Source organism: Microcaecilia unicolor, chromosome 13 (genome assembly GCF_901765095.1).
Source record: "Microcaecilia unicolor chromosome 13, aMicUni1.1, whole genome shotgun sequence".
Taxonomy (NCBI): Eukaryota; Metazoa; Chordata; class Amphibia; order Gymnophiona; family Siphonopidae; genus Microcaecilia; species Microcaecilia unicolor.
This window is the reverse complement of record NC_044043.1, coordinates 81,893,858-81,908,969: the sequence shown is the minus strand read 5'-3', so window position 1 is coordinate 81,908,969 and position 15,112 is coordinate 81,893,858. Positions and strand designations below refer to the sequence as shown.

The window sequence follows — 15,112 nt, the reverse complement described above, 5'->3', positions numbered from 1 at the left end:
CCCAACCTATCTAGTATGGCTATTGCAGGTGACTAGATGGTGTAATATAACATGCAGAAACAAAAAAGCAACACTGGGCCTTCAGGATTGAGATGATCAAAGTCTCTTGTTTATTAATTGACGGATAGACCCAACACGGGCCGTGTTTCGGCGCACTGGCGTCTGCCTCAGGGGTCAGCTAATCCTGATAAAAAAATTGTAGGTGGTACTGTCACAGTGTAGCACCTTTGATGTGGAATAAAGTCTCAATTGCTCAGAGAGCCTGATCAGCATGGACAACGCTGTCAGTCTAAAAAACCGCCGTGTCGGGTCTATCCGTCAATTAATAAACAAGAGACTTTGATCATCTCAATCCTGAAGGCCCAGTTTTGCTTTTTTGTTTCTGTATTATTTTGTATGCTGTTTTACTCTCTCTTTTGTGTCTGTAATATAACATGCACCACGACTGTCAAAGCCATGCACCTACTGTCCTTGAGTACAGGCAATTAGGGGGTCTTTTACAAAGGTGAACTACTGTTTTTAACACGCGCTAAAAATTCATGTGCACTAAACACTTAGATGCCCATAAGAATATAATGGGCATCTTAGTGTTCAGAGCACGCTAATTTTTAGCACGAATTAAAAATGCTACCAACCAATACCAGAGCTACAGCCACCTACGGAACACCACTACTGTGGTTACTGAGTGGGAACAAATAAACATAAGATCATAGAGAGCATAGTCCACAAACGCCACTATCTAACTGCTCCACCTTCAGCAATGTGGGCATCTACTCTGACCATCACAAGAGGGCCTCTACAATATACTCCACCACAAATTGACACCTGGATACCAAGGGACAAAGTGCTGAAGGCTTACTTGAGGATCAACTCAACCTTTTAATCATGTAAACAATCTGGGGGGAGGGGTGCAGAATGCCTTTTTTCCAGGCACGCTGAGCACATGGGCCTGTGCGCGTCCAAAACATGGGCCCTACACCAGCGCAGGCCACTTTTAGGCACACCTTCGTAAAAGGGCCCCTAAACCAGTCAACAAAACGCTGGCCACTATCGGACAAATGCAGTGGTTTGAGAACTTATAAGTTAAGTACTATTTTTGCAGTGGAGGGCCAATTTATTTCTGTTAACAATAAAAAAAATACTGGAGGTTTTTTATGCCTATCATTGACAATAGAATCCTAAAAGACCATTGTTGTTTGAACTGATCAGAGTCTACTGAGGCTTTTTCCTATTTTTGTTTAAGACATAACATAGTAACATATTAAATGACGGCAGATAAAGACCTGAAAAGTCCATCCAGTCTGCCCAACAAGATAAGTGATACTATATATATATATATATATATATATATACACACACACACAGAGTTTGATTTGTCCTTGCCATTCTCAGGGCACAGACCGTAGAAGTCTGCCCAGCACTTTTTCCTCTTGCTGTATTATTGGACTTGGTGTGAGCTGTCCACCTCCTTCCATTTATTTATTTGTATTGCATTATCATCTTACAGAAAGAGAAAATAGATTTTAATGCTACAAAGATCTCCACATTATAGTTGTTTGTGTTTCTTTTGTTAATAACGTCATGCTGCAACTTTTAATGTTAATATTCTGCCCTCTATAGTAAAAATGACCTCATAGTAGATTTATTTTAGTAATTCATTCAACTTGATTACACACCTAACATAATTATAATCACTAAGCACAGTACATTAAATTAGAAACAATCACCACCCACCCCATCCTACCTGAAAAAAACAGCATATAAAATTAAACAACAAAATAATGTAACACATTCGAGGGATCTTCCTCTAAAAAAGAAGAACAGCCCATGATTAATACTGTCATGTTAAAATATAACATATTAAAACCTGAAGAATCACAAGACCCCCTCTGAATCCTCACCCCACCCAAGAATCCTGCGTAAGAACAGTATCACCAAACAACAAAATCATATTTACAAATATTAAAGCTCAAACCTATTGTGCAAGCCATGGTAATTTCAGGTACACAAACAACAAAGTGTAAAAATGAAAAAAAAAAAAACCAAACAAACCTCAGACAAACACTGGTTTCTCTCAATAGGCAACACCACACAGACACACTTGTGAAGAAAGAAAAGTAAGTCCTCAAAGCTAAAAAGTGGTATATTTAAAACGAATTGGAGAAAATATTTCTTCACTCAACGTGTAATTAATTAAACTCTGGAATTCGTTGCCAGAGAATGTAGTAAAAGCGGTTAGCTTGGCAGGGTTTAAAAAAAGGTTTGGATGGCTTCCTAAAGGAAAAGTCCATAGACCATTATTAAAATGGACTCAGGGAAAATCCACTGCGTATTTCTAAAATAAGCAGCATAAAATGTATTGGTACTGTTTTGGGGATCTTGCCAGGGACTTGTGACCTGGATTGGCCACTGTTGGAAACAAGATGATGGACTTGAGGGACCTTCGGTCTGTCCCAGTATGGCAATACTTATATAATTATGTACTTATAGGGAAAAGATTCTGGTAAGTAAAACTGAGAAGTCGGAAAGAAATTTAATGAAAGAAAAAAAAAAAAACACCACATGCAACACAAAATTTAAATTATGAAATGATTTGCTTGAGACAGATTGCCCATTTTGTAGTTCTTTTGACCTAAGATTCCAGTATCAGCAGAAATCTGCTCCCTGTACTTGGTTGACAGCTAAACATTGAATAATTCTGAGGTCTATTATTCTGGGTATTGGCAAGGAAGTGCAGCTATTATCGATATGAGGTAGCTCCAATAAGGGTTTTTCGAACCTCAGAGTATTCAACCTTCACAACTATTCAGAATGTGCTTTTTCTGGGTTACCAAAGATGATTCTTTTTAAAATCTAAAAATATAAGCTCTAACAGCATTGTAGGCAACCTAAGTCCTCCAGACACCAAACTGCTAAGGTTCTGAGGATATCTTCATGAGATAAATTTGCATACGAAGGAGGCATTGAAAACAAATTAATTTCATGCATCGTCATTAAAAATATCCTGAAAACCCAAATAGGCTGATGGCCATGATGTTTGGAGGTTGCCTACCAATACTCATTCTAATCGTGCACTGTTTCACAAATACGGTACTATGAAAACGAAGAAAGCATTTGCCTTCATTTTCCAGTGATTTTTCAACATTACGCTACTGGAAAGGACCTCAATCTCATAAAGTTCAGCACATTTTCAAACAGACTGGAACCATTTAATGGAAGTTACTGTGCATCAGGATAGACAAATGGATTGAACCTGGCATACAAGTTCTTCTGACACATCTTGGAAAAAAAAAAAAAAAGCTAATTATAGATACCAAACCACAGATGTACTTATCTACACATTAAGTCAGATTTTTTACAGTACTAGAAACAGAGGAAATATAATAAAGTTGCAAACAAATCTCTCTTCCCCACATCCCAATTAAAAAAACCCAAAAAACACAATTCACCAAACTAATAGTATAAAGTATGCATTGTTGCTTTTCTCTTCTAACATATCTTGCAACAAGAAATAAAGCGCTTAGATACCTGTAAAACTGCAGCTGTCTTTTGGGACTCCCATACCGAGCACTTTTGAGCAGCATAGAGAACAAAAGAGAACATTCCAGAAATCAAATTTTTAAGTGTGCAGTATCACACCCCCACCTCTGTCCCAAGATACAACATAACAAGTGTCCCTCTAAAACTAATACAGGCTGGATAAAAACAGTTCTGTACTTCAGAATATAAATATTAAGTATCTTAGATTTCAAAGTAAAAAGCCTTTTGCTAGATAAATCTAATGCTTGGTCAGTGAATTTTTACTACTGCAAACTCTGTACTGTATTCTCTATTTTTTGTTTTCCTTAGATATACAAAGTGCAATTATATTACAGAAAATAAGTTCAGGTTTTTTTTTTTGTTTAATTTTTTTTAACATTTCTTCTCCCATATAATACTGAACTACTATATATAAATAGTGAACTTTTCTGAACATCCAATCATCAATATGTTCCAATACCAACTAGGAAAAGCAAAACTGCTTACTTGTAACTGAGGTTCGCCATAGAAAGCAAGATTAATTCAACAAGTGGGTGATGCTATATTTCTACATTACCTTCCTTAGGCATAGTCCAACCCAAAGCAGTTTACAAACATAAGATAAATCAGACACACGAGTGGGGATGCTGCCCATTGCAGTTGACACAGCCTGCTCTCTCAGAACTCAGAGAAACGTAGGTTTTTCTGTACATCTGAAAGAGTTCCCACTCAAACATCTCGCAAGTTCCACTGCAGACCTTAGGAATCAATGGTCCAGGAAGGTGGCTGGGTGTGTGTTTGATTTATTTTGAGGCCTATAAAGAACCCCTTATTCTACAAATACAATTTTGTTTTCTATATCGTAGAACAGGATGAGCCAGCCACATACATGGGGAATCCTATAGCTTAGAGTTGCTAAACATTTATTGAAAGTTGTTGTTTTTTTTTTTATAGATATTCAGGCTGACTCTGGACAAAAATATTGCTGGAAGGAACAAAATATTAATACAGAAGTCCTTGTACGAGGGTTAAATGAAAAGTAATACCTCCACATCCATAACTTTGGTTTAAATGAAGATATTGTAATGAATAATAAAAACAAAGACTAATGCTTGGAACTCTCTCTTACTACAACTATTTACTTTTCGATATAGCTGTCACTAGGGCTGTATTTCAATTAAAATGTTTAATTGCCTGGGGGGGGGGGGGGGCATGCATTTCCTCCCCTTCCATTAGATATTATATGTTTGCTGGTGGGGATGCTGAAGCCAGTCGAAGAATTCCACTACCAAAGCGTCCCTCTTCCACCTTGTGCTACCTGAGGAGCGAGGAACTCAGCTGGCTGTCTCTAGCCGCCAATGCTGAACTGAGCATGCTTGGGGAGTGCAAGCGTTGGTGTCTGGAGGCACTCTGTTCACTTCCTCGCTCCTGAGGGAGTTCGAGGAAGAAGGGGGGTGATTCAGGCAGTGGATTTCTTCAACTGGCGGGGCTTCAGCTACATCACCAGCCATTGAAGAGGTTACTGTAGCTGTGGAGGGGGCCTTCACCCATTCTCTCTCTCTCCCCCCCCCCCCAAGGGCTCCCTTGTGCCTTCACCCATTCTCTCTCCCCCCCCCCCCCCATGTGCTCCCTTGTGCCTTCACTCATTCTCTCTCTCCCCCTCTGCCTGTGTCCACCTGTGCTATTACCCATTCTCTGCCTGTGCCCCCCTGCACTTTCACCTATTCTCTCTCTCTCTCTCTCATGCTTCCCCACCCGCCCTCCCTCCCGCTGGCAGCTCTCCCCTCCCTTCCCAGTTTACATTGCTTTAAAGTCTTCGCCCTGGAGCAGTAGCATATTGAAACGCTGCCTCGGCCTACACCGGACCTTTCCTTCTGACCTGGTTCCCCTTTCTGAAAACATGAAGCTGTATCAGAAGGAAAGTCCCGATGCAGGCTGAGACAGCGTTTCAATACACTGCTGCTGTTGCTGTAGGGCAAAGACTTAACAAGGTAAACCGAGAGGGGGAGAGGAGAATCGCTGACGGTCCTGGCCTAGTCAGTACTTTTTCAGTTGTTTTAGGCCGTGTGGCTTTGCCCACCTCTATTCCAGTGGTAGGTCTGAAGCCAGGCCATATATTAACAAAGAGATGCTGGACCAGGCATGCGGGCGAGGAAAGGAGGGAGGGAGGGCAGTTAATTGCAGTTAATTGTGATCAACGTGCAGCCCTAGTTGTCACCATTTGTCACACATTTCTGCCAATGATGGACAAGTTATTGAAAGCTGCCACAAAAGAATCGCACTTCTTGTCTCTTTAATCAGTTCACTGTCCTTTTCACCTTTTCATTTGAATTGAACAGATGCCCCTGAAGATATTCCTTCAATTTTGGAAAAAGACGGAAATCACAAGGTGCTAAGTCTAGGCGGTATGGCGGATGGGGTAAGACTGAGATCCACCTTCACAACTGTCTCGGCGGTATTTTGTGCTGTGTGAGGCCTATCATTCTCATGTTGCAACAAAATTTCTTTCCTGTGCTTCCAAACTCTTCTCAATCTTTCTTTCAAAGTTTTCAGGGTTGCAGTGTAATGCTCTGAGTTGATGGATGTACGAGTACAAGGTTCACGGAAATTCATGTGACCACCACCATCCATGTCCCAAAAGACTGTAACCATCATTTTTCCTGCAGAAGACTTTTTTTGAATTTTTTTCTTCACATGTAAACCTTTATGACCACACTCTATGGATTGGCGCTTTTTTTCTGGCCCATGAGCCCATGCTTCATCAGTTGTCATGATTTTCTGAAGAAATTCCTCCCCCCTTCATTCTTGCACCAAGTGCTTACCACATGCTTTCATTTCACGATAGCAATAGCAAAACGGCCTCTTCACAAAGACACTTCTCGCCAACTGAGGTGAAGGAGGAGATTTCAAAGAACAAGTGAACATGGTAGCATGTCAGTACAGCCGTCTATTGATGAATTATGGCGGTGGAAGCATTACTTTTCACTCAGTCATATTTTATTTATTTTAGGGAGCACTAAGGGGACTTTGAGGGAGGAAGGAAGGAAAAGAAAAAAACAAACCCAAAAAAACAGAAGGTGAACACACCAGTTCAGTGAGTAAGGAAATTGAGAGAAAAATACTGCAAGAAGAGAACTGTCTGCCGTAACTCAAAAAAAAAATAAAAAGAGGTGATATGTGGCTGGGCAGGAATTCCAAAACAGCCTCACAGAAAGTTGTTTCAGTGCCAATGAGATCACCACCAGCCTGTGTGACTGATTCATCTGCTTGTGGATAGAGTACCTATCTTTATCAGTTCCTGCTGGTCACATCAACTGAACTTCAAACGCTGATAACAACACACTCATAACCTGGCTACTACCGCTCAAGGAGCAGTCTCACAGCTATTCTTGGTAGAGTCATCCTGTTTGCGTTGCTGGCCATTATTATACTTAAAATAAGGACTTAATTCTCAGTTAGGGTCTTCCTTGCCTTGGACTGGTCAGGGATGTGGATGATGCAGAGGTAGCCTTCATAGCCCTTGGGGGTGGGAGAGAACTGTATGCTGACGATGAATTATGGCCAGATTTAGAGCACGTTTCCAGAAGATGACTTAAGGCATGGCCTCTGGCTGAAGAATGTTGCTGCAGTGATTGGAGTGAAGAAAGCTGGGAAAAGGAGAGGGGAGGGGCCCCCCCCCCCCCTCAGATCTTTGCACATGAAGGCTAGAAACTCAAAGGAATTGAAGGAAACTAAAAAAAAAAAGTGGCATTTTTGGAAGGAGGCTGCACCCTGCTCTCTCAGCCAGAGGTCCTTGTAATATTTTGCCAATGTATGAAGAGGATGCAAGGAAAAACTTAGCAAATATAGGTGGCTGTGCTCGATGCTTCTTTGGTAACAGCGCTTAGGAAGGATTATAGCAAGATCTTGCAGAATATTACATTAACACTACAAAGAAAGTAAGGGTCTGGTGTACTAAAACCTTTTTCCATAATCATAAAATGCAAAAAAAAAAAAAAAAAACCCTTTAGTACACCTGAGCCTATGAACCAAAAACGGTATGTTCCATTTTCTAGCTGATTATATATTATATGAAGAAATTTAGTTCATTTGGGAGACACGTGAGGGAGAATCTGAAACTCTCACCTGTAAATCATTCCTGGAGAGCCGGTCTGTCTGAGCGAGAGTCGGGCTGGTGAGTCTGTGGTTGATTCTGGATACATGGAGCCAGCTGCAGGTTTCCAGCTCACTTACTATTTCACACTGTAAAGGAACTCTGAAAAAGATATTAAAAGCATATATTGAAAAAAAAAAAGTTTTGCTTGACAACAGCATCTTGTTCAAGTACAGCACTTTTATGGGACATCTGTACACTAAGGGGGTAAACGTCTTCTACCAGGAGCCCTGTGTTATAGCTTATAAAGGAATAAGCTATAACACAGGCCCTACTTTCCCTTATAGCAGAACTGACTACTGTAATGGGTTATATTGACGCCAGGATACCAGTTAAAAAGACTGCAGTTAATGATAAACACTGCAGCATGATTATATAATGAATAAGAAAGCTTTTGAGCATGTTACACCACTTTTAGCTGAATTACATTGAGGCATATTTTCAAAGCACTTAGCCTTCCAAAGTTCCATAGGTTTTGGAAGGCTAAGTGCTTTGAAAATATGCCTCAATTGGCTGCCAATTGAACAATGCATTGGCTTTAAGTTACTGTGTTTATTTTTTTGTGTTTTACGTTTAGAAGGTCCTTTATATTTGCAGGCAATATTAAGGATCCATAAGCCTATTAGACAGTTCAGGTTAAAAAAAAAAGGGTTTGGACAAATTCCCGGAGAAAAAGTCTATAGTCTGCTATAGAGACAGACATGGGGAAGCCACAGTTTGCCCTGGGGTTGGTAGCATGGAACCTTGCCAGAATCTTGCTACTATTTGGGTTTCTGCTAGATACTTGTGACCTGGATTGGCCACTGTTGGAAACAGGATACTGGGCTAGATAGACCATTGGTCTGACCCAGTATGGCTATGTTCTTATGACATCACAAGGTTTCCCTCAAGTAGTAAATAACGTTAAAACTTCAAAAGAGCTTTTGAAATACAAGGTCCAAGATTTTGGAATGCTCTACCTTTGGATCTTCATCAGATCCAATGTTACTGAAAATTTAAGAAATATTTAAAAAGCTTGGTTTTAAAGGATGTGTGTTTTTTTTTAGGAAAAGGCTTAAGGTTTAGGTTTAGATTTTATTTAAAGGTTATTCATGTGTAATTTAAATTGTTAAAATTGCAATTCAATTTGAGCTGTTTTTTTGGTGAAGCAAATAATCAAATAGTGTACAACCTTTTTTTTTTGTTCCAGTGCCCCCTTTTAACTGATCAATAAAACCTTTGCAGCTCCTTCCTAAATCACATGTCCACTATTGACTACTGACAGCTACAATATGATGCTGTTAGACGCTAGCAGTGCTGAAATTCTGTACCCGGAAATGGCGATCGCCATCATGGCATAATGTAAGCCACATTGAGCCTGCAAATAGGTGGGAAAATGTGGGATACAAATGCTACAAATAAATAATAAAACATATCGCTAAAATCACAGTAGTATACACTTAATTCTATGAATAACTGTCCTAATAACTGCCTTAGCAAGTTTCAATAAATTACCTCAGATTACAAGACCCTTCTCCATACAGTGTCTGACTTCTTTCCACACCCCTTGGAGATGTGGACACCACTGTTTGAGAACCCCTGTTTTATAAGATACTAGCATAATTGAGTATGTACATACACATTTACACTTAGGCACAAGCAAAACATTCTATAAATTTCGTCAAGGTTTTGGGTCTTAGATGTTCGATTATTGCCTGGCAGGCAGGAGGTGGTTTGGTTTTACAGCAATGATGTTTCTCTGTATTTCTACTGTTTTGCTGATTTTCTCTATCTTTTCTCTCTTTGGTTTTGTAGTTCCTTTCTTTCTGTTTTTGGATTACTGAAGAACTCTAAACCGCTCAGATAATATACTGCTCAGGAAAAACCTAAGTTATTAATAAACTTGGAACTAGATAAGTTACACGTGTTAAAGTTTGAGCTCTCTCCACGTTCCTCATTGTTTACACCCCCTTCACAAAATACACTGTATGCGAATGAAGCAGAATGTAAAGTATGAGAGAGTGTTCTGACTTTAGTTCCAGGATTTCTAATGTTCAAGTCAAAAGTATTCTACAGTAATGTCCAAGTATAAGACATGTGCGCCAAGTTTGAAAATATTGCCTGAAGATCGTATGTAAGCTCTCTTGAGCAGGGACCGTCCTTCCCCATGTTTAAACTTGTACAGCGCTGCGTAACCCTGGCAGCGCTATAGAAATGCTAAGTAGTAGTAGTAGTGTAATCCAAATGTCAGAATTTGTTAAACCTTGGACTGTAACCCCCCTCCCCCTCCCAAAAAAATAATAAACTAGAGATAATATAACTCTGGCAGACCACTTCCATCTGTTTTAGAGATAATCATACTGCAGGTCTAATCATTTAAATTAAAACTAAATGCACATGGTTTAATTTTGAATTATCCATAGGTGATAACTGCGATCAGTGATGTATCCTTAACAGATTGGATTAAAGTGTGTACCTACAGCACCATCTGGTGGACATTAGTCAAACTAAATTTTACTGCTTTGGTTTTTTAAAACATTAAAACAAAGACAATATGCTCTCAAAATGTGCATCTTAATAAGCACCAGTGTATTGCAATCAAATCTATATATAATTATATCAAACATTCAATTCTGCCAAAGGCACAATAAAGTGCAAAATGGAGAAAAACAAAAACAACATAAAGGAATCCTGTTCAGAAGGAATGGATCCTAAGGAGCTTAGCCGAGATTGGGAGGCAGAGCGGGAGGCGGGGATAGTACTGGGCAGACTTATACGGTCTGTGCCAGAGCCGGTGGTGGGAGGCGGGGCTGGTGGTTGGGAGGCGGGGATAGTGCTGGGCAGACTTATACGGTCTGTGCCAGAGCTGATGGTGGGAGGCGGGGATAGTGCTGGGCAGACTTATACGGTCAGTGCCCTGAAGAGGACAAGTACAAATCAAAGTAGGGTATACACAAAAAGTAGCACATATGAGTTTGTCTTGTTGGGCAGACTGGATGGACCATGCAGGTCTTTTTCTGCTGTCATCTACTATGTTACCATGAGGCTTATTTTCAAAGCACTTAGCCTCCCAAAGTTCCATAGAAACCTCAAAGTGCTTTGAAAATATGCCTCAATGTAACTCCCCCTCCCCCAAAATCAAACACCACCTACAACATTTAATTTGGCAAACCCCCAAGGCAATGCGAATAAACTATTCTAGTTACAGCATTACTCTTATTTGGTAGTATTCTCCGAATACATTATAATTATGATAATGACAGCTTTTGCATAATAATGCTGTCAGTGTCATGTTTTTGACAGTTATCTTTATTTCTTCTTAATTTCACTTGCATTCTTCTCACAGTGTTGTGGATTGCATTTAAGTTAAATATTGTTTCAACTAGGTTGCTTTAGCCTAGTTTCCTTATAGTAGTATTTCTATATTTCTTTCTAAGTGTTTGTACCTTGGATTATGTTTCAATCGCAATAAAATAAAATAAAAACATAATTGTGATAATGAAAAATAACTATTCCATAGGAGGGTGGAACAAAGCACAGAATGGCAAACTTGGCAACATTGGCCAATTTTCGGAAGACTCCATTCGTGAGGAGCTAGCTAACCTAAAGGTAGACAAAGTGAAAGGGATGGATGGGCTACATCTGAGGGTACTATGGGAATTTAGGGAAAGTAATGGTGACTGTCTGTCTGTCTGTCCTTTCAATGCGTTAAGAGTCTGGATAGTCCAGAGAACTACAGAAGGGCGGATGACTTTCCTGGTCTACAAACCGTAGAGGTTGGGAACTACAGGCCAGTCAGACTGACCTCGGTGGTGAGTAAATTAATATAACCACTTCCAAGAGGATAGTGAGGTTTCTGAAATCAAACGGATTGCACAACCTGAGACAGAATGGTTTTAACTAGAGGCAGATCTTACCCAACAAATCTGATTAATTTCTTTGACTGGATGATCAAACATTTGGATTTCAGAGGGTGGGGAGTGGAGGAGTGGCCTAGTGGTTAGGGTGGTGGACTTTGGTCCTGGGGAACTGAGGAACTGAGTTCGATTCCCACTTCAGGCACAGGCAGCTCCTTGTGACTCTGGGCAAGTCACTTAACCCTCCATTGCCCCATGTAAGCCGTATTGAGCCTGCCATGAGTGGGAAAGCACGGGGTACAAATGTAACAAAAATAAAATAGATACTATTGGAGATTCTACATGGAATGTTGCTACTATTGGAGATTCTACATGGAATGTTGCTATTCCACTAGCAACATTCCATGTAGAAGGCTGCGCAGGCTTCTGTTTCTGTGAGTCTGACGTCCGACTCACAGAAGCAGAAGCCTGCGAGGCCACATTGGTGATCTGCAAGGGCCGACTTCTACATGGAATGTTGCTAGTGGAATAGCAACATTCCATGTAGAATCTCAAATAGTAGCAACAGTGAAGGAGTGGCCTAGTGGTTAGGGTGGTGGACTTTGGTCCTGAGGAACTGAGTTTGATTCCCACTTCAGGCACAGGCAGCTCCTTGTGACTCTGGGCAAGTCACTTAACCCTCCATTGCCCCATGTAAGCCACATTGAGCCTGCCATGAGTGGGAAAGCGCGGGGTACAAATGTAACTAAAATAAATAAAAAATATTTCCACATCAGTGATTTTTACCGGAGTAGAATAGCAGGCGGTTGATTCCGGGGACTTTTGCGTATTTTCCCCATAGAGACATCTGGGAATATCATAACTGTCTGACAGCAAAAAGGCACACTCTTCTTAGGAATACACCCTCAATACTGCTAACTTATTCTCCTCTAAATCCAAAGTAATTAGTAATGATGATCTCTTACTAATGACATCCTGGGAAGATTCTAAAAAAAAAAAAAAAACTACTTGGAAAATTAACAGCATCCATTCCTCCCTCTTCTCTAACTTGTTTAACTCCTTTAGGTACATAGTAAGCATTTATAATTCTTAGAGAATCTGAATTAGGAAACTGCAGGATCTCTCTCAAGTACATCTTGAGTAGCTCTATAGGAGACAAATAGTGAGTTACAGGAAAATTTAAAAGTCTTAAACTATATAACAAATGAAGTTCTACATGAGCAAGAAGTGGTTATGATCTTGAAAATGATAATAGACCAGAAACTTTGAATAATAAAATGAACATTATTATAGATGATTAATATCGAGATTATTGTTTTTTCCCAGAGTTCCGGGTATGACTCCTAAAGTTTTCCTCAGAAATATTTCCTCAATTATTACTTTAAAAGGAGTGAAGCCTGTGAAAACTGGGATTACTTTAATCAGTGGGATCTGAGTTAGAGACTTATATGTATTGTTAAATAACTTCTGGTTTTAAAAGAGAAAGAATGTAATCAGATGTATTATTTCTAACTAATATTGGATAATAAGTATGTTTCAATGAAAATGAATTGACTATACACCGTATTGGCCTTGAAGAAGCCAACCAGATGATCAATGTGGAATAATGAATTAGATGAGTAATATCTGGGGACAAACAGGTTAACATCACATTTTTTTTCTGTTTACTGTTTAAATTTTTTTTTTTTTTTAACATTTGTACCCCACGCTTTCCCACTCATGGCAGGCTCAATGCGGCATACATGGGGCAATGGAGGGTTAAGTGACTTGCCCAGAGTCACAAGGAGCTGCCTATGCCTGAAGTAGGAATCGAAGTCAGTTCCTCAGTTCCCCAGGACCAAAGTCCACCACCCTAACCACTAGGCCACTCCTCCACTGTTGCTACTATTTGAGATTCCACTAGCAACATTCCATGTAGAAGTCGGCCCTTGCAGATCACCAATGTGGCGGCGCAGGCTTCTGCTTCTGTGAGTCTGAGCGTCCTGCACGTACGTGCAGGACGTCAGACTCACAGAAACAGAAGCCTGCGCAGCCTTCTACATGGAATGTTGCTAGTGGAATAGCAACATTCCTGTAGAATCTCCAATAGTAGCAACTTCCATGTAGAATCTCCAATAGTATCTATTTCTTTTTGTTACATTTGTACCCTGCGCTTTCCCACTCATGGCAGGCTCAATGCGGCTTACATGGGGCAATGTAGGGTTAAGTGACTTGCCCAGAGTCACAAGGAGCTGCCTGTGCCGGGAATCGAACTCAGTTCCTCAGTTCCCCAGGACCAAAGTCCACCACCCTAACCACTAGGCCACTCCTCCACTCTGATCTCCTTGTCTTGTTTCACTCTCCCTATTTAGTGGTCTAAGGAAGAGAATAGAATTACCTGATTGAAATAATTCCTATATATTACCTTCCCTGTATTTCTGGCAAGTTGTTTTATCGCTTGTAAAAATTTAAATGGTTATAAATAAAATTTTTTAAGAAGTCTTAAACTGCATGCGCTAGCAGAGTTATCAAGGTTCTCCATCTGCATGTGTATCCTTTGTCACAGCTGAAACTGCAGATTGCACAGTTTTCAATTGTGAGTCAAACTTCTGTCTTAATTGTCCGGCCTTCCCAAGCCTAATGTTATGTTCAGCCAATTTGGAAGAAGCTTCTTCAGAAAACCTGGCCAACAAAACAAGATCATGCAGTACCTTCTCCATTCTATAAACTGCAGAACTGATATCAGATCATGAAAACATTTCATCTTGTTCAGAAACAAGTAAGCTTCACTGCAGCAGAGGAGCTTAAAACAGGAGAACCTGAAAACCTTACAGGTTCAGGAAGAAAATCCACTGTGAGGGAGGATTCCTACGAAACCAAAGTTCCTGCTACAGTTCCACTGATCTCACTATAAGGCAGGTGCCTAGTAATTTCTCCCACAATGGAGCTGGTTCTGGTAGGGAAAGAACAATAGACTCTTCCCCTGTGCTATTTAATCCCTTAGAATGAAATCTGAGACAGGAGTAGAGGTTTATCATTGTCTCTGAACAATAGAAATAAAGGAGCTATTATTAAAAAGATAAAAAGGTTATTCTCTCACTAATTATAAAGTGATGATTTTCTACTGTATTGGGCTGTTCTGTGAAGACTATTTATCAATTTGTTTAACACTACAGACACCTTCTGATAAATAAAATACTGAGATAGCCATAATGGATTTATTACTTTATATGAAATGCAATTACAGTAAACCAACAGCAAGTTTCTTGAGAAGCAGACAAAGGTATTTCAGCACTTCAGCCTAAGACTTGTCTTCAGACCAAATGCAGAGAGAGAAAAATATTGCCAACTAGTAAAAAAGGCCCGTTTCTGACACAAATGAAACGGGCGCTAGCAAGGTTTTCCTCGGAGTGTGTATGTTTGAGAGAGTGTATGTGAGAGTGACTGTGTGAAAGAGAGTGAGTCTGGGTGCGAGTGTGTGTGTCAGAATGAGAGTGTGTGCAAGTGAGTATGTGAGACACAGTGTGAGAGAGAGAGAGTGTGTTTCACACAGATACAGTGTGTGCGAGAGAGAGAGAGTGTGTGTGTGTGAGACACAGACTCTCTGTGAGACTGAGTGTATGAG

At 40.1% G+C, this 15,112-nt stretch overlaps 1 protein-coding gene across 3 annotated transcripts in view; it reads right to left on the bottom strand.

Moving 5' to 3' along the window:
* The window catches only part of KCNAB2 (potassium voltage-gated channel subfamily A regulatory beta subunit 2), a 168,143-nt gene that overhangs the window by 123,879 nt on the left and 29,152 nt on the right, over positions 1–15,112 (bottom strand). For 2 of the 3 annotated variants that reach the window (XM_030222118.1, XM_030222119.1), the window contains exons 2-3: positions 7,645–7,774; positions 3,529–3,570 (exon numbers count right to left, since the gene is read on the bottom strand). In XM_030222118.1, coding sequence (XP_030077978.1) covers positions 3,529–3,570; positions 7,645–7,721 — 119 coding nt within the window. In that variant the 5' untranslated portion in view covers positions 7,722–7,774. The remainder of the gene's footprint in view (positions 1–3,528; positions 3,571–7,644; positions 7,775–15,112) is intronic. The other variant, XM_030222120.1, reaches the window with a different exon arrangement.